The sequence below is a fragment of the Pantherophis guttatus genome, chromosome 8 (genome assembly GCF_059756535.1).
Source record: "Pantherophis guttatus breed Tessera chromosome 8, ASM5975653v1, whole genome shotgun sequence".
Classification (NCBI taxonomy): domain Eukaryota; kingdom Metazoa; phylum Chordata; class Lepidosauria; order Squamata; family Colubridae; genus Pantherophis; species Pantherophis guttatus.
The window spans coordinates 31,374,576-31,400,595 of NC_142070.1; the positions used below are offsets into that span (position 1 = coordinate 31,374,576).

Consider the following 26,020-nt stretch of genomic DNA (forward strand, 5'->3'; position numbering starts at 1 on the left):
TGGCAGGAAGGCAGAAGGCTGTTAAGTCAATTACTGGTGACAGTATGGACAAATAGTTGCCATCTTAAACACACGTTAATTAGTATCGCATTGCACTAGCAGAGATATACTCTTATCCATTTGCCATGGATAAATGTCTTCCATTGCCATCTCTACTCATAAGGTTGTTGTAAGGATAAATGCAAAGAATATAATTTTAAATAATGAAATGAAAATATTTGGCATGCATACATATCTGCATTCCACAGCCAAAGGTTACGTAGTTGTCAGATTTTACATAGAAAGTCAAAGATAATTTTATATCTTGCTTTTATAAATTTGTTTTTCTCAGGATAAAGGCAATTTTTAAAAATCCTCTTTGAAGCACTTAGCTATAAATGCTCTTTTTATATCCACATTTATTTTTCTTTTGATCTAATATCTCAAAGCACTATGAGAAGACCAAGCAACATCATTCATTTTTCACATATGATAGCTCTTCTCCATTTACGAACATAGAAATTACTGTAGATCTCTCTTTGAACTGCTTAGGGTATTAGCAAATGGAACTGATTATCCTGGCATCATATCCTTTAGTGAAAATGGTACTGTTATATTGATGCATAATGATCACACAAAAACCATAGATGTATATTAGTTACCACGTAGAATTATATCACTGTTTGTGATTTAAAATGTATAGCTTCATTGTGTTTGATCAGTTGTAACTATTACATACATAATGGTTAGAAGTGTTTGCTAATACCCTTGACTGCTGAACTTTCTTCTCTAGAAAGCATAAAAAAGATAAAAGGATTATTTGAATTAAACTTCAACCTTAGATTTTATGAATCTCAAGGTTGGGTTGACAAGGCTTTCAATTTTGATTTGGGGCTAAATTCAATATTTCATAAGCAGAATTACATTCAGCAGAACATGTCTTTGTTTTCCCTTCTCCAATACATGCTTGCATGCCCCGGATTTGCTTCAGATGATATCCCAATTCTCTGGAACAGATTTAGAGAATGCAGAAGGCTGGGGGTAGGGAATCACAAGCAGATGTTGCTTTGCAGTGAAATAAACCAGCAAAGCTGACTCTACATAACTAAAAAGAGACTGAAGCACAATGGATGCTCTGTCCACAATTTTCATATCAGCCATGCCAGACTTGCTTCTTGATGACCTGAGGATCCTTCTCATGACTTTTGTGAGATTTACGGAAAGAGAATCTGTTAAATGGGGGAAGGATAATAAGTAGCTGGATGAGCTTCCAGCAGAAGTGCTCTTAGCATGTGACAATTATTGTGAAGATTCTGGATTTTTTTAAAAAATGGATTTGCAAAATTAAACTGAAGTCTTAATATTGTTCCCATTAAGGCTATGCTTCCACTAAAAAGAAAAAAGAAAAACACACAGAAGACTATACAAACAAAATAAAAGTAACCTCTTAACATGTGAGAAGTAATGTTCTTCTGGAAAGCCCAAGGCAATAAATGGAGCATTTTCATGATTTTGAATAGAGATGTTAATGCTTAGATATTCTGTGAATGCTTAACTTAATAGAATCATAGTATATTTCATTTTGCACTGTTGTGCAAAGATGAGGAAGCATAAGATCATAAAAGAACACTTCCATTGATTATGTTTGTGGCATTTGCAAATTTGCAAAGGGTCTGCATGGAATTAAAATGGGCAATTTTTGAATTGAGGCCTTGACAATGATTTCAGAAACTTGAGAAGAAAATGTGACTTCTCTGCATTCTGTCTTGGTTTGTGCAATACTGGAAGTATCATAATCAGGTGTATTTTGTCTTGAGTTCTGATCTAAATTATAAAGGGAATCCTAATTAGCATTTGATCAGATTTTATCTGTACTATTTGATTAATAGCTAAAAAGCAAATGCAGACTGTAATTTCTCCATGGCAGTATTAAATGACAATAATTTGAAACAAAATATAATCATCTATGATTACCATATTATATTGTTAGACTTCTGGGCTGTGATGCAGTTAATAATCCAAGAACAGGATCATTAAGAAGAGAAATCAGGATTTGAAAATATTTTATATGAACATGTTATCTTTCATCATAAAAGTCTACTTTTTATGTTCTGTTTCATAGTAAGTTCTTTTTCCTATGGTAACTCTCTTTGATTCCTTTCAAGTTGGATCCCTCTAATGTTCTATATTCCTAGTACCATTTATTATGAGAAGTCCAGTTTTAAAACAATAAGCATAGCAATGTAGCTTCTATGCTGCTTTTGGTAACTTGGTAGTTTTGCCTTTCATGGAGACTTGCTCTTAATGTCTAACGTGCTTCAAATAATGCAAATACTACAGCTAGTCCTAAACCTAACAACTATTTGTTTAGTGTCCATTTAAAGTTAGAACAACATTGAGATGAAAAACATGACTTACCTTGTCCTTGCATATACCACTATCATAGCATCCCAGAGTCACATGATCAAAATTCAGGTGCATGGCAACAAGTATGTATTTACTGTTACTGTCTTGAGGCCAAGTAATTGCCATTTGTGACCTTCCCAGCTGGCTTTTGACCAGCAAAGAAAAGGGTGGAGAATCAAATTTGCTTAATGGCCTTACATTCACTTAACAACTGCAGTGGTTTACCTAACAACCATGACAAAAAAATAATAAAATCGGGTGCAACTCACTTAACTGCCTTACTTAGCATGGAAATTCTGATCCCAATTATGGTCATAAATTGAGGAATACCTGTATTGCACTTTTCTTGGAGTCCCCATTTTTTTTCCAGGAAAGTGAGTGCCTTGAGAGGCACTTGCATACTTGCATTTGACTTAGTCTAGCTCAGGACCAAACACTTGAACATGGGGCTTAATGATATAATGCCATGTTAAGGAAAATCTTGTATAGGTTTCTCAGTGCATTTTAGCTTCATAATTATATCCATCCTACTCCGCCGCCCCCAGACATACCGTATGTAACACTAACCTGGCCTAAAAGATTTTACAGGGTACACATCTTTGTAGAGAAGTTGTACATGTTGTAGGCAGTTAGTTTATAAAAGATTAGATTACTGGTTTATGTCTATTAGGTCTGATGTCCCCATTTATAAAATAACCCCTCATTCTATACATATTTCATCTCTTTGTAACTTTTTAAAGTTACTGAAAATAGTTTATGTCCTAAAAAGGGTTTTAATGAAGAAAGACATGGTGCTAACTTTGCGTGCCCCTGCTGCCAAATTTCAGTTGATAACTCATTTTGGATTTTGTAGATTCTCTTCATTAATGTATGAGATAAGTTTTTTTAAAAAAACTCTTAGTTGAAGACTGGACTTGCTGGTTAATCAGCCAGATGAAATAAGTCGTCTTCTCTAACAGATATTCAAAAGCATCCAACACTAGCATTTTCTTTAGATCCCAACTATTGGGATTAAAAGCTTTGCAACAAAGTACTTGATAATAAGGTCATTCTTCATTGGTTGAAGCTTAGTGAGCTTCCTTATGATGCCTTTTATTTTATAATTCCTTCAACTTTTTCACTGCTGCTGCACCAGTCGTGGGTTTCAATTTCATTTGCTACCAGTTTGCTTGTGAGCGCATACACAACACTTCTGTGCATGTGTAGAGATGTCCGGGCAGGTGGGCAGAGCCTCCCACCACCACTGCTACCTGTTCGCCCGATCCAGGGCGAACCCGTAGCAACCCACCACTGTGCTGCACTTCTTGATAAGAGTTGAATTGTAGCACCTTTTGTTTTATATTCTTTTTTTTTTCAATTTTTATTTATAAGTACAAACTAAACAGAACAATGAAACGTACAAAACATAAAAACATATAAACACCCATTTCAATACATGTCCAGTTTATCGCAACTGTAATATACATTTCTCTTTGTATTTTGACTCTTCCTTATTTGGTCATTCCCTTTTGTCTATCTACTATTGATCTTTGTTGACCTATTTCTGTTCTTTGTTTCCATCATACTATATTTGGTCATTTTGTTTACTTCCTATTGCTTCATCTCTTTCCTATCTTTCAACCAACTATACCACTTTTCCCATACTAAGTAAAAGTCATGTTCTTCCCTATTTTGTAATTCCTTTGTGAGTCTATCTAATTCCGCACATTCCATAATTTTATTGATTACTTTATCTGGTGTTGGTATATCACTACTCTTCCAGTGTTGCGCGTATAGTATTCGTGCTGCTGTTATCATATGTATAATTAAATATGTTGTTTCTTTTTCGTAGTGTCCATTTACTATGCCTAGTAGGAAGCTTTCTGGTCTTAGTTCTATCTTTTGATGTGTTATTTCCTCTATTTGTATTTTGATCCTTTGCCAATATTGTTTCGCCATTGGGCAGGTCCACCACATATGGTAATAGGTGCCTTTGTGGTGGTTGCATTTCCAACATGTTGATGGCGTGCCGGGGAACATTCTTGCCAATCTGGCTGGTGGCAAGTGCCACCTATAAAACATTTTATAGAGATTTTCTTTATAAAGTACAGACATTGTCAATTTATAATTTATTTTCCATAGTTTTTCCCATTTGTCTAATTGAATACTATAACCGAAATATTTTGTTTTATATTCTTACATATGCATCACACTATACTTTGTAGAATTCTCTATCATTCCAGTTATGATGGTTTGGGTTTAGACTACGTTATTTGCACTTAGGCTTCATTGAACTATCTGTTATAAATTAGTCATGACTCTTTTTTAGAGGGACTATTTGAATTCATTCTTAACTCTGGGTGACTACATAAACAAATCAATATTGTTCTGGGAGAAAGTGATTGGCCCACTGTCACTCAATTGACCACCCTGCCTAAGACAGAATTCAGGTTTTTCTGCTCCTAGTCAGCACCTTAATCACTAGACCAAATTGGTTCTCAATTATAACTAGGTTACATTAATTTTAGAACAGCCAATTTTGTCTGGAACCGATCAATATCTCTCAACCAAGATTTCTATTCTAAATAATTTAATAGCCTCAATACCACAATAAGGAAAATGTAAGGAATCCAGGGAGAAGAAACTACTGTAAGAAGTGCCTAATAAATTTGTGAAAATAACCCTATAATATATAACAAAGAGAGACAGGATTGGCTCACTGTGTAAGTCTTATCAGCCCAGGATTCTCTACAATTGCTTTCACATCTGCCTGCTATAGATCTGGTCTTGTTTTTCAGCTAAGTAGCATCACTTCTCTGTTCTGAAAAATGCCAAAGCTGACATATAAAGCACCGAGATAATTTCCACCTTATGCTTATTGTAGGTTCTCTTTTTCTGTGACCAGACAGCCTGGGTTGGTGCCATGGCAGTAAAACTGAAAATGTAAGTTGAAAGATATCATTTGGCAGAATCCAAGTGCAATTCAGGGTATCTGCAGGCCAAGAATCTGAGTAATACATGGGCAATTAGATGTTTAAGTGTGGAACCACTGTAGGGAAGGAAGGATTAACTCTTTTTGACTGTCAAGCAGGGAGTGAGGGAAGCTAGAGAGGTCCATTGGTAAACTAAGAAATGAAGCCATTCTTTTAACGAGACAAGGTTTTTTGTTTAGAAGAAATAATAGCCCCAAGAAGGCAAAGAGCTAAAGTGCTGCCAAGCAAGTTATAAATAACTAGAAATTAATCCGGGCAGTGGTGTATGATGGCAAGCAGTACATTTGGCGGAAAAAGCTTGACTCAAGTGGAGAAAGGAAATCTGTTCAGTAGGTTATCATATTCATCAAAGTCTGAAATTTACAACAGGAAAAAAGGGGAGGTACTTCCTGGTTAGATGTCTCTGTCATTAGTTCCGCAGATAGAGATAGCACCGAGGTACAATTACCAGCAAAGGGTCAATTCTGGCTGGCAGAAAATTTCTCTGGAAGAAGGAGAAATTATAGTATTATCCATTTGTGTTCTGGAAGAGCTGTTCCTCTCAAAAACTGCCAGAATTTAGTTTTGTTGTTGTTGATTGTGAGCTGAATAGTTTGGAGTCAAGGATTTACAATGTGCCTTAAATGTGCCCTAAATGCTGTGCGGCCTTTTATGGATATTTGATGGGCAAAAGCCTCATTTGCTTAATCACTTTATGATTTAACTGTTTTACAACCTAAGATAGATATTCTGAACACCAGTGACGATTAAATAATCTCAGTGAATGTGACTTTTTTGTCTGAAGAATTCTGTTTTAAAGAATTTTAATTTCAAGACAAAAAGCTTGATGAGATTGTGATATTAGAAAACATCAAACTGAAAACAGAGACAGTGATTTTTAAAAATGGGGTTTTTTTCTCTGACAAAAGTATCTTTGAATATAGTAAACTTAATTAGATTAACAGACTGTACCTACCTGGGAAACCTGACTACTTAAATAGACTAATAGACTCAGAAAAAACAAAACTGAAAAAAACGTTGCCTTTTATTCTCACCATAGTAACTGGCATACTGTGCTTTCACTTTCTAACCATGGCAACCACAAAAAAAAAAAAAATCTGCCAAACTGGGAGAAGGATGCAGGGTTCATTAGAACAACTTACCAATAAGGGCATTTCATCAGACTTTTTGCAGAAATTGTTTGAATAATTTGGTAAAAATATAACTACAACAGTTAAAATGAAAATGGAAGAACGTTTCGCAAGTATTAAAAAAGATCTGAAAGAAGAAGTTAAGAAAAATGAAAAATCTGTTCAGCAACTTACTCAGCACATTAAAGCAAACTACTGAAAAAGTGGAAGTCTTGAAAAGTAAAACAGAATTTATAAACAGAGAGATAGAGAGGACTTTAGACAATTTGGTATTTTTGGAGCTTAGGGGAAAAGAATTTTGTTTAAGATTTAGAGCAATTTCAGAAGAACATGGAGAGGATATTAGAGAAAAGATAATTAAATTCTTTGAATTTCTGGACTGGGAGGAGGATAATATTGATACAAAGATTGGTAAGTCTTATAGGATCATTATGCATTTTGCAAAATTAAAAAATGTTCCGAGGGATGTCCTTTTATAATTTGTTAGGAAGAAAACAAAACATGAAGTTCTACAGCAGCATTTTAATACCAGATAGAGGATTGATAATAGAGATGTAATTCTGCTTAAGAAATCCCAATTAGAATATTACATAAAACAAAAAAAGTACTTTTTTCTGATAGGCAATCTTAAACAGAAAAAAATCCATTTAGGTGGGATAAGCTGGAAGAAGTGTTTTTTTTTTTTTTCCAAACAGCAGGCATTTAGGTTGAATTCTGTGCAAAAAGCAAGTTTTTTTGAAAATTTTTAAAGAAGACTTAGAGGAAATACAAAGGGAAGTGACAATGGCAGATGAGATTGAATAAATGCTACAACATTAAAAAGACATTTAAAAAGACTACATTGGGTGCTCGATTATAAATTCTTAACATGGAATATAAATGGGACAACAGAAAAAAATATTACACTATTTAAATAAGTTAAAACAAGGTGTGATTTATACAAGAAATATATTTTAGGAAAAAAAGATATAAAATATTTAATTTACAAATATTTGGGAGAGGAATTTTTATTTAAGCAGATTTGAAGAACAAATGGAGTTGTTCTATATACAAACCTTCAACTATATCCAAAATTTATATTGGATTTGTTAGGATGGAAGCTGGCATGAAAGTAGAACCTACAAAGAGCTAAGACTTTGATATTGGGAATTTATGCCCCAAATTATATTAACAGGGAGAAGATGGAAATAAGCTATGTTATGCAAAACAAAGAAATTTTGAATTTACAAATAAACCAGGGAAACAGTTGATGTACAGTGGGGCAAAAAAGTATTTAGTTAGCCACCAATAAATTCTTTCCAAATCGGACAATGTGATTGTCTGGATTTGTTTTCTCATTTTGTCTCTCATAGTTGAGGTCTACCTATGATGACAATTACAGGCCTCTCTCATCTTTTTAAGTGGGAGAACTTGCACAATTGGTGGCTGACTAAATACTTTTTTGCCCCACTGTATAAGTTGTGAAAAGAAAAATGATATTAAAGTTATAAGAAGGGGATACTTTCATAACAGATAATGTGAATATGTGAAGAATGTTTTATCAGTATACATTTATTTATTTATTTATTTAGGGAATTTATATTGCTGCCTATTTGTACATGGTGACTCAAGGCGGCTTACAGAATATAAAACCTCATATAACAACAATAAAATTAATAAAAGAAGAGTCATATAATAAATTAATATAATAAAATCACTCCCACCTCACGCTCCAGCAACAGCACCTCACATGAGCCATTTAATGGTCTCATTACATAAATGTCATGAGATTTCTTTGGAATAGTTATATAACCTATATTTACCTAAGCCAACAGACAATCTGAGATAAATTTTTAATGGACCTATAATAATAAGTGAGCTGTGGGAAGCTATCAAAAAGATTAAAACAGAAAAGGTACTTGGTTTAGATGGGCTGCTGGCCTCTTATTCAGTGGTGGGTTGCTCCCAGTTCGGTCCAGCTCTATAGAACCGTAAAACCGGTGGGAGGCTCCACCCACCCGCCACGATGTCATCACGGGTGATCTGCACCAGGGGTGGGTTCCACTTACCTTTACTACTGGTTTGCAGTGGGAGCATGCGTGCTTCTGCTGATGACATCGTGGTGGGTGGGCGGAGCCTCCCGCCGGTTTTACTACTGGTTCTATAGAACTGGATCGAACCGGGAGCAACCCACCACTGATCTGCCCATGCTCAGAAGCTGTTCCCATTGCGAACCAGTAGTAAAGGTAAATAGAACCCACCCCTGCTCTTATTACACATGTTTTGAGGATGAGTTTTTACAACTTTAGAATAATGAATACTATTTTGCAAAATGGAAAGATTCCTGATAGTTGTGAAGACTCTAACATTAATACCTAAAGAAGGACAAAATTTGACTGTAACAAAAATGATTGAACAGTGTCTTTATTGAATAATGATTATAAATGATTTGCTATGATTTTGGCTGAAAGGTTAACAATAATTTTACAGAATTTTATTCATAGAGGTCAATGTAAGTTTCAAAGAGTTAATGCAAAGGAAAGATAAGGATTGGGTTTGCTTAATTTAAAACTGTATTTTACTGCTTATTGTATGGTCTGGATGAAAGAACAGATGTTGCTGAAAAACATGAGATGTTTACAAGTAGACGGTCACTACCTGATGTTGGATGGCATGGATATTTATGGTGGGTTAAAGTTATTATGGTCTTGAAAAAATAATTTTTTAGATGTGCCACTGTGAGAATATGGAATAGATATAACCCCACGTTATGCTCAAAAACACATTTATGGATATTAGCATAGTATACAGAAATAACAGATAAAGATAAATGATTTACATACCAAGACTTGTTGAAAAATTATGAAGGGGAATTTAAAATAAAATCAAGAGAACAATTAATAGTAGAAGGATATCGTTGTAATCATTCTCCCATTTACATCTGAATCTGAAATATTTTTAAATGAATATGAAGACTTAGGGCAGGGATCCCCAAACCCTGGGCAGCTGCCCACTATTGGTCCTTGAGTCTTTCGGAACTGAGCAGCAGAAGTGGTGGGCGAGTGCATGCGCACATACTCTATTTGTGGGCACACATGTCCGCCACTCATGCAAATCGAGCTGTGCAGGCACACTTGCCTGCCCCACGCATGGAATCATCCCCTCTCTCCCCCACCTCCCTGCTGGTCTGAAAAGGTTGGGGAACTCTGATTTAGGGTATGGAGCAAAGTAAGTCACAATTTGACAGTTGTGTACTAATGAGCAAGTAATTGCTAAAATGTACAAAATTGGATTTTCTGAAATGAGAAAATTAGCTTCTTTAATTATAGAAAAAATATTATCTTTGTTTACTGCTAACTAGATCCCTCTTATAGACTTTTAGTGTAAAAATGAAAATACAGTTAACTTGTGACATGGTTTTGATAAATAGACAGGATAGTTTATAGAAAGAAGATAATGTAACTTTAGAGAGAGAGTTGGAAATATATTAGTACTTATAACTACTGTGAAGAATATCAGAAGCCACTTCTTTATATTTTTTTTCCTTGCACTTTTTGTTTTTTATTTCTGTTTTTCCCCCCTTATTATTAGTTTGTCTTAGCTTTTATCTTATTATTTTAAAATTTTATTAAAAATTTTACTAGAAACATCAGCAAGAAAAAAAACTGAAGCAGAAATTTTTGTACTTCTACGCAGATATATCAGCAAAGATAAATTCTATTTGCAAATAGATATTTGGGAACAAGATGTAACTCTTAAGGTAGTTCCTACATCTATGAACTATGCTTGTTGCTGATCTCAGATATAGCTGTTAGTTTTTTCACCTTTACCTTTGTAGAAACTGAACAATGTTTGTTCTCTTGAAGACATTATGAGGTTTTATATGGCAATAAAATCAAGAAAATAATTAATAGTAGAAGGATATAGTTGTAATCAATCTCCCATTTATATCTGAATCTGAAAGATTTTTAAATGAATATAAAGACTTAGGGCAGGGATCCCCAACCCCTGGGCAGCCGCCCACTATCGGGCCTTGAGTCTTTTGGAATTGAGCAGCGGAAGTGGTGGGCAAGTGCATGAACACATATTCTATTTGCAAATCTCCACTTATGCAAATCGAGCTGTGCATGCACACTTGCCCGCCCCGCGCATGGAACCATCCCCTCTCCCCCCCACCTCCCCGCTGGTCTGAAAAGGTTGGGGAACTCTGAGTTAGAATATGGAGCAAAGTAAGTCACAATTTGACAGTTGTGTACTGATGAGCAAGTAATTGCTAAAATGTACAAAATTAGATTTTCTGAGACATATTCCCAAAGAATCCAACTTGGAAGGTATTTTTAGTGAGACTTAAGCAATTCATTTTGTCTCATAAAACTCACAGAAAATCACAAAATTATAATAAACGGTCTTATATTTCGATCTCACCCCTTTGGGGAATAAAAACGGAAAGCTGGTAAGCAGTTGGTGACTTTTGACTGTATTGTTTTTGTATTTTCTTTTCCACTGATGATATCATTCTTGAAGAAAATAAAATTGTTTTGGGGATCACTTGAAGCATTTCTCTGTTAATAGTTCTTTCTTTTCTGATAGGTATTGATGATGTGGTGGCGATAATGATCCCTGAGCCGAAGGGAAAAGAAATAGTAAGCCTACTGGAGCGGAATATTACTGTAATGATGCACATAACGGTGGGAACCCGTAACCTGCAGAAGTATGTTAGTCGTACTTCTGTGGTGTTTGTATCCATCTCCTTCATTGTGCTGATGATCATCTCCTTAGCATGGCTGGTCTTCTACTACATTCAGAGGTTCAGATATGCAAATGCCAGGGACAGGAATCAGGTGAGTGATACTTCACTTATATATGTTTTCACCTTCAGATTCCAGAAATCTGAGAAATACGGATTGGGGATTGTTGTTAAAATGTAACAGAGCCAGAATTGAATTGGTTTATGTCACATTTAAATTTTTTAGTGCCCATCATAATGAATATTTCTTAATAAGTATTAAAGAGAGTATTCATTCTTTATTTTACATTTCTAGAAGAAATAAAGAAAAATGTAGTTCATACAGTTAAAGATAGGGACAAAGAACAGGAAATTGATCAGCTAGGTCAGTGATGGCTAACCTTTTCCGGACTGAGTGCCCAAAACACACACGTACGAATGCACGTGCGGCCAAACCCCCAAAATGCAATACATGTACGGAACCCCCCACATGCGCCCTGCCCCCCTGTGCATTCGTGTGCCCCCCGCATGCCCCCCGCCCATGTGCATGTCCCTGCCCCTACGCGTGTGCCCTGTCTCGCGCATGCACGTGTGTCCCCCGCACATGCCCCGCCCCTGTGCATGCACAGCAGAGACCCGATGACCAGCTGGCTGGTGGGAGGTGCATGCACGGCAGAGCTGAACTGGGGCAAAGGTTTGTGTGCCCACAGAGAGGGCCACCTGTAGCACGCGTGCCATAGGTTCACCATCATGGAGCAAGGTCCTTCTCCACTTATCTAAGGCACATAAGCTAGCAAAATGTTGTTTAATATAGGTTTTAATTTGAAATACATCAGTGAACGGATTAATAAAATTCATATTCCATAATGCAGCCAATGCATTGAATTAATAAGCACCACAATATATTTCACTATTTCTTAATTGAGTGCGAGAATTTGCAGCTTGATGTGATAGTGCCACTAATATGGGTCATCAAAATTATCCTTCAGCCTAGATAATTCCAAAGAAAAAAAAGCAAAGAGAGGAAATAACCTGGAGCTGGAAGACAGATGAAAATCGCCTGGAAAATTCAGCACAGGGACTGGAAAAATAAATAGGAACATTCTTGGATAGGCTACCAGTCTAATAATGTATGTATGTTTGTGTGTCTGGGTGTAAGAATGTAAGAGTGCTTCTGAGAGAAATAGACTGAGAAAATGAGTGTTTTTTGGAAGATAACTTTGAAAAAGAGGAGAGAAAAACATTGTATCACAATATGTTTCAAAAATTTTAAGCTAAAAATTAAGAAAAATTATTTCCATTGGAGATGGACATTAAATGCAAAGGAATCTTAGTACAGTAAATAGTTGAATCGATCCATTTTTCCTTATATTAAAATCTATTAATTGATTATTTTCTTTATATTTTTATTTATATTGCAGTACAAAACATATGAGTTTAATATATTTCAGATAACTTTAGATGAACATTTTATGTCCTATGAGTAAAAAAAGCATTTTTTCCTGAAACCTGGTAAGATTATAACTTTTACAATTTGATAAAAAAACACATAATGAAAACATGTAAGTTAAAATATATCACATAGATTACACATCCATTATACATTTAGATGCAGGTTTTTAATTGCCTAATTGGGTAATTAAATGTCTGAAAGCAAACAACCAAACTCAGGGAACTCCAAAGGGTACATAAGCCAGAAGCTTGGCAAGTTGGAGTTATGATTTGGAAATATTTTATGTAAATTGGTCAGAACTGTCAGGCACAAGGAACCAGACCCACATGGTCAGTAAATCAAATTACTTCTTCAGTGTTGTAATGCCAGTTTGCAAGACTGATTGCATTCTCTTGGCAATGGTGAAATAATATTTCAGGGAGTCTGGGGGAGGCTACACTGATTTCTGCTGTGCAAAGGATGGAATGGGACAACTTGCCACAGTCAACTTGTGCAGTCAACTTGCCACAGCCAACTCACCACAGTCAACTCACAGTAGCCAACTCGCAGTGGCCAACTAGCAGCGGCCAACTAGCAGTGGTCAACTCACCATGGCCAATTTGCAACAGCCAACTCACCACAGTCAACTCGCCAGTCAATTCACAGTGGCCAACTGGCAGCAGCCAACTGGCAGCGGCCAACTCATCATGGCCAACTGACAGCAGCCAAATTGCCACAGCCAAATCACCATGGCCAACTAGCAGTGGCCAACTAGCAGTGGCCAACTCACCATGGCCAATTTGCAGTGGCCAACTCAGCACAGTCAACTTGCAGCGGCCAATTCACAGTAGCCAACTCACTATGGCCAACTCGCAACAGCCAACTCGCAACAGCCAACTCACCATGGCCAACTCGCAGCAGCCAAATTGCCACAGCCAACTCACCATGGTCAACTCATAGTGACTAGCAGCGGCCAACTAGCAGTGGCCAACTCACCACAGTCAACTTGCAGCAACCAACTCACAGTGGCGAATTCGCAGCAGCCAATTCGCAGTGGCCAACTCTCCATGGCCAACGTGCCACAGGACAACTTGCCATGGCCAATTCTCTGAGGGACAACTTACTGTGGGATAATTTAACAATTCTACTTAATAAATAGATTTCTACTTAAAAATATTTTTAAAAATTTTTTTAAATAAATTTTAAAATATTTTAATTTTCGCCATTCACAATTCATTCTGTTCTTCCATTTGCATCCTTTCTTTAATGATTCTGTTCCACCATTTCTTTGATATTAGTGTAACTCTTGTCCCACAGCGAGTTGTCCTGCAGCAAGTTGGCCATGGCAAGTTGGCTGCAGCAAATCGTCATAGACCTGTGCAAGGACTCTAAGCTCAGCCCCTTTCTCACACCTCCCTCCATTCTAAATCTGTGGAGATTTATCACAGAACCTATATAATGTAGTGTTATAAGTATTTATTAATAAATAACTATCTATTCTAATATACTTGCATCAGCTGAAGAACAAATCTGAAATTTCTATATTACAATGTACTACACTCTAGCAGATACATCAAAAGTCTGTATTGTGCATTTCTAGGTAGGTGCAGTATTTCACTGGTATGCAGTGATTCCAGAAACAGTAAAGCACTTGTGTATTCCTAGATTACACTTTTATAATTTTATTTTTTGTTCCATGTTTTAAACTGTTGAGTCAAAGCATGTGTCAGTGTTTAATATATATGGAAAAGAAACATAGCAATGTAATCCAGTCGACAAATCTTTGAACATTTAATTGATAATACATAGCAGCAACTAATCTTGTGCCTGATTAATTAATTGATCTATATTCAGTAACTCATACGTTGCAAGAAATCTCATATGTTGGCTTGCCTTGTTCCTCTGCTTGGCATGTTCCCTGACCTTTGATTAGACTTATGTTTTTTGCATTCCTTTCTTCCACTGCTCAGTCTGGAACGGCAGTGGCTTCATATCTAAGCAGCAAAAGAGAAAATGGGAAGATTGGGTTATTCTCTAAGCGCAGAAATATATTTCTGTTCGTGGGCTACAACTCACCAATCAGCACAAATGATTTATACAAGAGTTGGTAAAATGACAGTGTCTGGAAGTTTAGAATTGCCACTCCTGTATTCTACAACTAACAAGACGGTGAATGGAATATTTTAAGACAGGTACTCCAAAAATATAGTAAGGAGAATGCATATTTAATTATTCATATATTAACTGCAGCTAAAATTGTATTTGCACAAAATTGGAAAAGTGAAGAGATTCCCACAGATGAGAATGTGATCAGGAAAATATTAGGATGTGCAGAAATGAATAGACTAATGTTAGCAATTAAGGAGAAAAAACAAACTGAATACTACATGACATGGGACTTATTTTATCAAAGGTTAGATAACAAGAATGGAAGTTAGAAACAGGGAAACAAAAGAAAAAGATTAGTGAAATAAAGAAGATATGTTAAGAGAAAAAAGCAAATGTTATGATTATTATGTTTAATATTATCATTTTAATATTATAGAATTAATGTTAATGTAATGAATACTGTTTTAATGTTGATTATTTGTACCTGGACGACTTTTTCTTCTTGTGCCATATCCATCATTGGACATCAGCGATCATATTGGCGATCCTATTTTTATCAGTTTAATTGAAGATGGAATTATTATATTTAAAAAATAAAAAAATTCTATATAAAAAATAGTGTCTGGAAGTTTAGAATTGTCACTCCTGTATTCTACAACTAACAGGATGGTGAATGGGATATCTTAAGACAGGTACTCCAAAATATCCAAATATTACTATGTTACCTGCTTCCACAGCTAGTTGTCCCTTTGCCTTTTTAAAAAATGATAGGTTTTTTAAAATCATCCACTGCATGGTTTTTTAAAGAATAACGCAATATCTTTATGTGCATATATGCATATGGGTACACACACACACAAACACACACACATCACAAACACACATACACTAGGGGTGGATTCCACTATCTTTACTACCGGATCGCAACGGGAGCGTGCATGCACAGATCATCAGTGATGACCTCGGGGTAGGTGGGCAGGTGAGCCTCCCACCGCCATTACTACCGAACCGGGAGCAACCCACCACTGACATACACACAATGAGAGAAAGAAAGAGAGAACTATTTGAAATATTATCTGGTGTGTATATGTATTGCTGTGTCTTTATTGAAACCTAAAATGTTACTTTGAGACAAAAGAATTGGGAACAGACGGGTAAGAAATTATTCCAATTCCAGTTTTACATGAAGAAATGTGGCATAAATTTCCCAAGTGAACAGGGAGGTAATAAAAAGGGTTTTGCTATCCTCAATGTAAAAATAGATTGAAATAATATTTATTTTGTTAACTCCTTTATCTTTTAAAATCAGTTCATTTGCAATACAGACAAGTCTTGTTTATTGATTGCCTTATTCAGCGACACCACCACCCCACAACAATCTCTACAGGTAAATTCTCTTGCACCTGAAGCAGGGTGGATTTGATTTAAATCGAGTTGATTTAAATCACAATTTAAATCATGATTTAAATCACTAGTAAAAAGGCTTGATTTAAATCAACTCGATTTAAATCATAATTTTTAAAGAGCAACTGTCATCTCTGCTACTCCTTTGACCCACTGTTGACTCACCGATAGTGAGTGTTGCAGAATATACAGCCTCATGCTACATAACTAAGCTCCATCTCATGCTGAATAAACTAAATTATTTATGTATTTTAAATAGAAAACTATCTTACGATAGATTTTTACCCCAAATTTTTTTTATTAAAATAAATTCGATAAAAATAAAAAAAATCCAATTTAAATAAAAAAAAATCCGATTTAAATAAAAAAAATCTTATTTTTTTGATTTTTTTAAAAAAATCATTGATTTTTATCCACCCTGACCTGAAGCAACAGCTGTGAGGGGTGGAAGATTTCAATATACGTGTAGTGACAACTGGTGTAAAATAACACAAATTGTTTACTGTGGAGCACTCTGGCCCAGCTTGTTCCTCCACTAAGCAATTTATTTCTATTACCCAGTTTTCTATTTTGTTCAAAAGATGTTTTGCATACATTTTAGCCACAATTCCAATAAGGCTCACTGCTCTATAATTTTTTGGGGTCGCCTTTTCTCCCTTTTTACATATGGGGAATATAATGATGATTTCTTATCTGACTGGGATGCAACCTGTATTATTTACCTCTTATGCGGGAGCTGCATTGGATGCCGATTTGCTTCCAGGTGCAATTCAATGTGCTGGTTGTCACCTTTAAAGCTCTTTATGGTTTGAGACCAGATTATCTGGGGGACCATCTCTTGCTGGTCACATCCACCTGACCCACTAGAATGGGGAGGCAAGGAATGTTGCGGGTCCCAACCCCTAAGGAGGTACATCTGGCGGGACTCAGAAGAAGGACCTTCTCCATGGTGGCACCCTGTCAGAGTCTGCAGCAATCCAACCAGCACACAAGTAAATAATTCAGCAGGATTCATTTATAGAAGAAACTTGTTTATATACAAAAATATAAAACATGATGCATGTATACAATACCCATGCAGCTCTTGCAACAAGGTAGCAAGTACAAGGACAAGAAGAAGAAGCACAGAATTCAGAATCCAGAAGCACAGAACAGAAGCTATATAATCACAGAAGCACAACTGTCTATTATAAATTGAACCAATAAATAAATAAATAAATAAATAATCTCAATAATTGCACAATATTGCATGCTGACACACTCACGTGAACACTTCTCAATTTCAGCCAAATCTCCTTTGCAGTTTTTAAATCAGCTATATTCAATAATTGTTCATCTTCTAAACTTAAGATGATGTAGGCCTTATCATGTTGCCATTGATCTGCTGCTGCTAATAGTGCCTGGAGTGGATTAATAATATCCCAGAACTCTGTAGCCTTCAGGAAGCATTCCATTTTTGCAGCCCAAATAATATAATTCTTCTGTCCCAGAAGAATCGAGGCAGAGAGCTCTCCTTGAACTCAACAGCCATCCTGCAAGCCTTCTCAGCCTTGTTCTCTTTTCCTTATAACACAGGCTGTCCTTCATCTTAATTACAGTTCAGTCTTACTGTGTACTTGGTGTATTCTGGGCCCATAACCTGTCAGAGTTTGCAACAATCCAACCAGCACACAAGTAAATAATTCACCAGGATTCCTTTATAGAAGAAACTTGTTTATATACAATAATATAAAACATGATGCATGTATAAAATACCCATGCAGCTCTTGCAATGTGGTAGCAAGTACAAGGACAAGAAGCAGAAGCATAGAACAACAGAAGCTATATAATCAGAGAAGCTATAGTCTAAGGACAAAAAAACTCTTATATACAGACCAGTTAAGCTAAGCCACGCCTAGGCTCCAAGCTGTCTCCCATGGCTCACAACAGATCCTGTTTCTTAGTCACCAAACAGTTCCCATTGGCTGACTTGTTGTTATGGCTATCCCAGCTCATAATTTCTTATACACTGATACACCCTCACTTTGAAATATCATCCCTGCAGAAATTAAACTGGTTCCCATTTTGACAATCTTTTGTAAAGCCCTGAAGACTTGGTTTTGTCAGTGAGCCTGGGAAACCCAGAGAGAGAGATGGAGCCCATCAAATGGCTCATTTGACTGTGTGTTGTTTCTATGTTTGTTTGTTTGTTTTGTTCTGTTTTTATTGTTTGTAAACCATCTAGAGTAGCTGTGAGCGAGTAGGAGGCCATATAAATTTCCTAAATAAATAAAAATTATATGATATAACAACCCTCTTAACAATGGAGCCCACCAATCAATATGTTTCTTGAAGAGTTCTGGGGATAAAAATAATCTTCTCTAGGTGCCTTATAAGAATCTAGAGATTGGATAATGAATTTGATTTCTGATACTGACATTAGAGGCCAGGGAAAAAGGTTTTTAAAGACTAGAGTATCAATAATTTTCTTACGTTGGGGGCCCTAGTTATATTAGTAAGTACATTTACATATAAATCCTCCCAAACTGAAGCTGGAATAAGAATATTGAACTAGAATTTATGTTCCTTTAATAAACTTGATACAATATTCCAGAAAAAAAATTGAATTTCTCCCTTCCAGATCTGACCATATTTTAGTTGTGTAGGAAACTTTTTGGGAGGCTGTCACTTTCTTGTAATGACACCTTATTACAATTTAGCATGTTTATTTTACATTAGGGTGTCCCTGGACCTGATGCATTACTGCTCTAAACTTTCTGGTATATAAGTAGGCAGAATCAAACCAATTTGAACTTATTTGCTGTTGGTTTCTGGAAATCGATCGGTCAAGGATTTTCTCAGAAAGACACAAATCAAATGTAATGAGTCAAGATTTTATCTGGACCTTGGATAAAGGAGAAAATTTTATCCAAGTCTGGACATGTTCTGTATTCAGAAAAGTAGATAATGCCTTGCTTTTGCCTAATTGAGCTTTCTATTCTGCCTCACTTCAAGATTAGCTAATAGCCTCTATTCTGGAGGCATAGTTAATCTAGTATCAGATCTGCTTTGGAAATGGACTGTGATTACTTGATGATTGCTGTCCTTCCTTATGTGGGCTTGGATGTCTGAAAACAGCAACCTTGTTTTATGTAATACATAGATAATCTAAAACTTTATAACTGAGTTATATATAAAACCAGGTTCTTTACCTCTTCAAATATGGAGGTTACATTTATAAATCAAGGAGATCAGTTATCAGCCTGCAGTATTTATTTTGAGGTCTCTAAAGAATCAAGTGGGTTATTTATAAGATAATCCTCATGAATTTATTCATTTATTTAGCGTATGGCTGGTCACACACAGCATTAAAACACTTCATTTTTACAGGTTAAAAACAATTAAAACAATAAAAAAGCAGTAAGAAAACCTAAAAGGAAAACAGAAATAACATTTCAAAGTTTAATGTCGAGTTTGGAGATCCAGTCAGTAGCTGCCGTTGTTATGCAGAGGAAGTCCCTAGAATCTTCTGTTAGGGTATTCCCTCACTATGTGCTGGATAGTCTGTCGAGGGGCCCCGCAATGAATATTATCCTCATGAATAACACCTAGGTGTACAAAATCTTCTAAAGACATAAAAGTCTCCTGCTAATTTTACAGTAGCTTTAGAGTGATTTGAGTTTAGCACTGTCTTTTCTAGATTCACCAAAGGATTAGGAGAAAATTGGGAAGATGCATGTGTTGGTAGATACATGTTCAGTCGAACCATCTCAGAGAATTAATATAAACATTTTACAGCAAAATAATGGGGAGAGTCATCAAGACCAATTCATATACTTGCCAGCCGAGCTTTGCATTGGCAAACATAGTCAGACCTCCTGATGCCCACCCTTTAGTCTTCCAGAATCTAAAGCCTGGAAAATGACTCTTTTCCTTAGTTCTTGTTTTTACTTCTTTTGTTTTAAATGGTCTGCAACTATTATTAATGCAAGAAGTAATCTGTATGAAAGTTTATCCCATAAGTATAAAATGATTGTTTGTTTGTTTCTTTTCAGCGCCGACTTGGAGATGCTGCAAAGAAAGCAATCAGCAAACTCCAAGTCAGAACAATAAGGAAAGGAGATAAGGTAATTTTAAAAAATGCTTCTCTTTAGAAATGACCACTTTGTTCAGAGACAATATTAAGGACAAAATAATAATTTTAAAAAATAAAAACTAGAAGTTTTTTACTTGTAACTACAGAATGGAGAGGGTAAAGACTGGTCAGAAGATTGGATAAACCTAAAGAAGGTTCATGCAAAGCCAGTGGTGAAATTCAATTTTTTTTATTACCAGTTCTGTGGGCGTGGCTTGGTGGGTATGGTGTGGCTTGATGGATGTGGCAGGGGAAGGATACTGCAAAATCTCCATTCCCACTCCACTTTGGGGCCAGCCAGTATTTGCCGGTTCTCCGAACTACTCAAAACTTCCGCTACCGGTTCTCCAGAACCTGTCAGAACCTGCTGGATTTCACCCTTGTGCAAAGCTACCATTTTCATAGTGATTGGAGTTTAGACTCTCCATAGACAAAAAGGGGGGCGGGGGAACCATGACAGTTTTTTTTTAATTTATTTATATGCCACCCTTCTCCGGAGACTCAGGGCGGCTTACAATGTGTTAAGCAATAGCCTTCATACTTTTGTATATTTTATACAAAGTCAGCTTATTGCCCCACAAACCGGGTCCTCATTTTACCTACCTTAGAAAGGCTGGAAGGCTGAGTCAACCTTGAGCCTGGTGAGATTTGAACTCGGAGTAATTGCAGGCAGCTGGAAGCTAAATACTACCTTTAACAGTAGCATTAGTCTGCTGCGCCACTCAGGCTCCTACCATCATTCATTTGCACATCGATATTGGCCACATCAATAAGGACACATCTCTCCGAGTTTCACTCAACTTGCATTTTTGTTATTTAAAAATATTAATTAGTATTATTATTATTGGGTTTTTTTAGGAAACTGAGTCTGATTTTGACAACTGTGCAGTGTGTATTGAGGGTTACAAACCAAATGATGTTGTTAGGATTTTGCCTTGCCGGTAAGTTATTATCACTATCCCAACAAATTTATTTTAATAAAGTAATTGATTTTAAGAAACAATCAGAATCTTTTTTCAAGTTTCATTAGATTGCCTGATATAGAGGTTTGTATATTTATCATTCTGTGATGTCATAATATTTGGGATGAGTATAAATGTGTCTTAACATTTATGACAAATTTACCACTTGTGTCACAAATAAAGTACAATGAATTGTTTCTTTATCATACTGGGACAAATTTTTATTATCTATATCTAAGTTTGGAATTGTTATTACGGACAGTTCATTTATTTATGCTGTTTTTCACACACATCCAAAAGTGATGTCTGTATATTTTTTTAAAAGTTTCTATAATAATTATTTATAATATTTATAATAATGAAAAGTTATCTATCCACTTTTTTTGTTCCTTTTTTATTCTAATACTGCTTCATAATCACCTCCAAAATAATTCTGTTTTTCAGCTCTGACTTCATTTTTAGCTTTTTCTATTGATAAAAAAGTTTGCTACACAAATATACTGTTAGTTAAGATTCTTTATATTGCCGAACAAATTATTTCAACTTAATGTTTGACAATTTCGACCTGTAGAAAAAAACCCGTTGAACTAAATATAATTTTACTCCATTTCATAGGCATCTCTTTCACAAATCTTGTGTAGATCCCTGGCTCCTAGATCATCGTACCTGTCCTATGTGTAAAATGAACATACTAAAAGCACTAGGGATTCCGGTAAGCATGCCAAGTAATACAGTAAGTAAAACTGTATTTCTGCAAATTTTTTATAATGAAAAGCAAATCATGTATACTAATTTTTAAGCAAAAGCACGTAATATATTCCAATGCAGCATAAAAGACCCGAATATTCTATGGCCATTTTGTATACTTACAAACTTAAATAGAGTAGCTATTTAAAACTGGTACCATTTGTATTGGTGATCCGCAGTGGTGCAGTGGTTAGAGTGCAATACTGCAGGCTACTTCTGCTGATCACCAGCTGCCAGCAGTTTGGCAGATCAAATCTCACCAGGCTCAAGGTTGACTTAGCCTTCCATCCTTCCGAGGTCGGTAAAATGAGGACTCAGATTGTTGGGAGCAATATGCTGACTGTAAACTGCTTAGAGAGGGCTGTAAAATCACTGTGAAGCTGTATATAAGTCTAAGTGCTATTTGTATTGGTGTAACAGCTGATACATTGTTTTAAAACACAACGAATTCCTTAAATCTTGAGTTTTCTAAAGCAGTGAAGGTTCAGAAAAAAGGAGTTGTAGAAAGAAAAATAGAAACCCTTCAGCTGTATTGAATTATAACTTTTCCTGATTCCCAAACAGCTTGGGCTTAGTTAGTTTCGTTCCAGAAAAACACTAGTTACTTATGCCTTTTAAGTGTGGAAGACTGTTTCATTGTAGACTCAGTACTGGTATTAAAAAGTTAAAGATTGCATTTGCTTGATTAAAAAGTACTCTTTTATATGTGTTTCTCTCTTAATATTTTAACTGAATCGATGCTATGAAGTAGAAGTACATGTAATGTGTTATTGAGAAGAGATGGCTGTCAAAAAAAAAAAAAAAGGAATGGCCATAGTAAGTATAAAATAGTTTGGATTCCAATTTATGTGAAAATGTTATTTATTGATAAATTGAGTTTTGTTTTAATCCCAGGCAATTTTCAACAAAATTCTATCCTAACAAATTTCTGATATGACCATTTATTTTCAGCTCAATATACAAATTAATATAGTCTCCATTGACTTTTATTTTTGTTTAAAATGAAATAAAAATAAATAGTTAACGATAGGTTTCCTGATAACATATTAAGATGGAATCAAATATATCAAATTGTAAGGATGATTTTGGGGCAGAGGGAAACTTTTTCAATCGATATTGCTCCTGAACATTATCTTTTACAAAGTTTCTTCCCAATTCTATAATTCTCTTCTTTTTCATTTCTTTTAGCCTAATGCAGATTGTGTGGATGACATCCCTCCAGATTTTGAAGCTTCTATAGGAGGGCCCCCAACCAATCAGATTACAGGAGCTAGTGATATCACTGTGAATGAAAGCTCCATAGCAGTGGATACTCCTATCCGGACAGTTGGAGTATTACAAGTTATTCAGGATGCAGATCCCCTTCCACAGGTTGGGGAAAGTAACAATACCACAAGCAGTAAGTCTCCATTGATTTCTTGGCTTTGAATAAAACGTTACAGATGCAATTCATAAGAGTACATAAGGTGGCTTTTCTGAAATATTTTTAGTTAGTTGATCCTCTGGATTCCACTTGGAAAACATTCAATAGAACTAGAATTTTCATAGGGAGTTATAGTACAATTTTTTTTTCTCCTTGATATTAATTCAAAACCAAATCTCACTAGTGGCATGGAACCATAGGATCAACATGTTCAGCATATGATTGCTGATTGGCTGGGATCATGCTGTTATATTGAAAAATAATGTTTTGCAGGAAGACATGGGGATGTAAAGGTTATAAATTACTACGTTATGCACCAAATTCTGCTTTCCCCTCAAAATATTTTCACATACAGACAAAATTCAATAATAAATTTTCTTCATGGCATGAGGTCTTATATCTGATATACGTCAGTCTTGATTTGAAAAAAATAAATGTTTAGTGACCTAGATATATGCCTTCTTGAAGAGAAAATGGTTTTGTCCACCCTTTGAGATGAAAGCCCTATGCTTTCTGACATTTAGTCTACATTATTCTGGATAGATCTGTAAACCAATTGCAAATGTCTTTGTTTGCAAATCTTTGCTGCTACCTCTAGTCCTCTTCTAATCTTATTGCTACAAATGTACTCTTTTATATGCTGTGAGGGAAAACAACTAAGATGAACCTTTCAGGCTCCAGTAGCTGGCTTCAATTTCAGCAATATTTATGCTTCCAAGTTTTACTATTAAAAATGCAGCTCCAGCAACAATAACAGTTGTCCAAAGATTCCCATTCTCCCTTTATTTATTACAGACTTTAACATTACAGTTCCCAATATGCCAGTTAGCCTCGTATCATTCTGTTTATTCAATACATGATCTGGCCTTACCAATCTTAGTTTATAACTGTTCTTGATTATCTGCTTTATCTTGCCGGATATCTTTTACAAGTAATTTTTGTCTGTATTCTTCTGGGTCAGTTATGAAATATTTTTAGAAATAGATTTCACCTTCATACGTCAGAGCAGCAAGATATATCAACATCGTGACTAGAGTTGTGATATTGGTTAAACTTGGAACTGCCTGCAATAATTTGTAAAGCTTAAGAATTGGGACATGTTTTTATAAATACCTGATGGTCTTCTGCATCCCTGATCAAGGATAATCCAGTATCTTGCAATATAATGTATGTTGGAGAAAATAGAAATGTAAATTAATAACACACACCACTCTTCCTGTTCTCTGTACTTCTTGGTTATGATTCAAGTCTGTGATGAAGGACACATTTTGGCAGCAAGAGAACTTCACCAAGTTTAACTTTGTTTGTTTATTTATTTAAGTCAAGGTTGTAAAACTAGAGGAAACATGTGGGTGTTTAATTAGACCACCAGGGTTGTAAGTCAAAAAGCAGGAAGAGTCAGAAGAAGTGGTTGGAGGCAACATAAAAACAAAATTGAATTTATTTATTTATTCAGGTAAATATAGTTAATAGGATTATTTACTATTGTCCCTATCTTTCATATTCAAATATTATAATTTCATGGCTCCGATGTAAGAACTCTATTTAGACAGGCACTCACTATGCCAAGCCTGGACAGCAGAAAAAGGAAACTTCATCAAAAAGCACCTGACCATTCAACCTAATATAGCACAACCAACACAAGCCTTAAAAAGGCTAACACTGCCATACATCAAAAACATCTCAGAAACACCAATAAACTATTACAACCGCATAGAACACGAACTAAGTAAAATCCTCCAGAATATCCCAAGTAAAACAAAAGAACTAGCAGCGTCAGAAGAAAAAAACAGGAGCCATCCACAACATACAGTATAAAGATTGCAACAGCCCATGTAGGACAAACAGACAGGAGACTAGCAGAATGCATCCATGAACATCAACTGGCAGTCAGAAGACATAATGGCAACTCTTTAATCTCACAACATATAGACAGGTTTAACCATAGTTTTTTGTTTTTTAATTTGATTTATATGCCGCTCTTCTCCGGAGACTCAGGGCAGCTTACAATGCGTTAAGCAATAGCCTTCATACTTTTGTATATTTATACAAAGTCAGCTTATTGCCCCCACAAACTGGGCCCTCATTTCACCTACCTTAGAAAGGATGGAAGGCTGAGTCAACCTTGAGCCTGGTAAGATTCGAACCTGCAATAATTGCAGGCAGCTGTGTTAATAACAGGGTGCTTTAAACCACTGTACTACCAAGGCTCTACCAAGTTTCAACTGGGAAACTGTGACCATCCTACACCAAGCCAGGGGTGAAAACCAGCAGGTTCTGACAGGTTCTGGAGAACCGGTAGCAGAAATTTTGAGCAGTTTGGAGAACCAGCAGCGGAAATTTTGAGTAGTTTGGAGAATCGGCAAATACCACCTCTGGCTGGCCCCAGAGTGGGGTGGGAATGGAGATTTTGCAATATCCTTCCCCCAGGAGTGGGGAGGGAAAGGTGCAGGGGTGGGTTCTACTTACCTTTACTACCGGTTCGCAATGGGGCCGTGCTCGCACTCTTCTGTGCATGTGCAGAAGCGTTCTGATGACGTTGGGATTGGTGGGCAGAGCCTCCCACTGGTTTTACTACCGGTTCTATAGAACCGGTGTGAACCGGGGGCAACCCACCACTAGAATGGGGATTTTGCA

The 26,020-nt window shown here is 36.0% G+C and overlaps 1 protein-coding gene across 2 annotated transcripts in view; it reads left to right on the top strand.

Moving 5' to 3' along the window:
• Positions 1–26,020, top strand: part of RNF150 (ring finger protein 150) — a 76,990-nt gene that overhangs the window by 41,330 nt on the left and 9,640 nt on the right. Inside the window, exons 2-6 of one of the 2 annotated variants that reach the window (XM_087874556.1) lie at positions 11,057–11,307; positions 20,172–20,243; positions 21,110–21,192; positions 21,829–21,946; positions 23,149–23,359. In XM_087874556.1, the coding sequence (XP_087730682.1) occupies positions 11,057–11,307; positions 20,172–20,243; positions 21,110–21,192; positions 21,829–21,946; positions 23,149–23,359 (735 nt within the window). The remainder of the gene's footprint in view (positions 1–11,056; positions 11,308–20,171; positions 20,244–21,109; positions 21,193–21,828; positions 21,947–23,148; positions 23,360–26,020) is intronic. The other variant, XM_060686850.2, reaches the window with a different exon arrangement.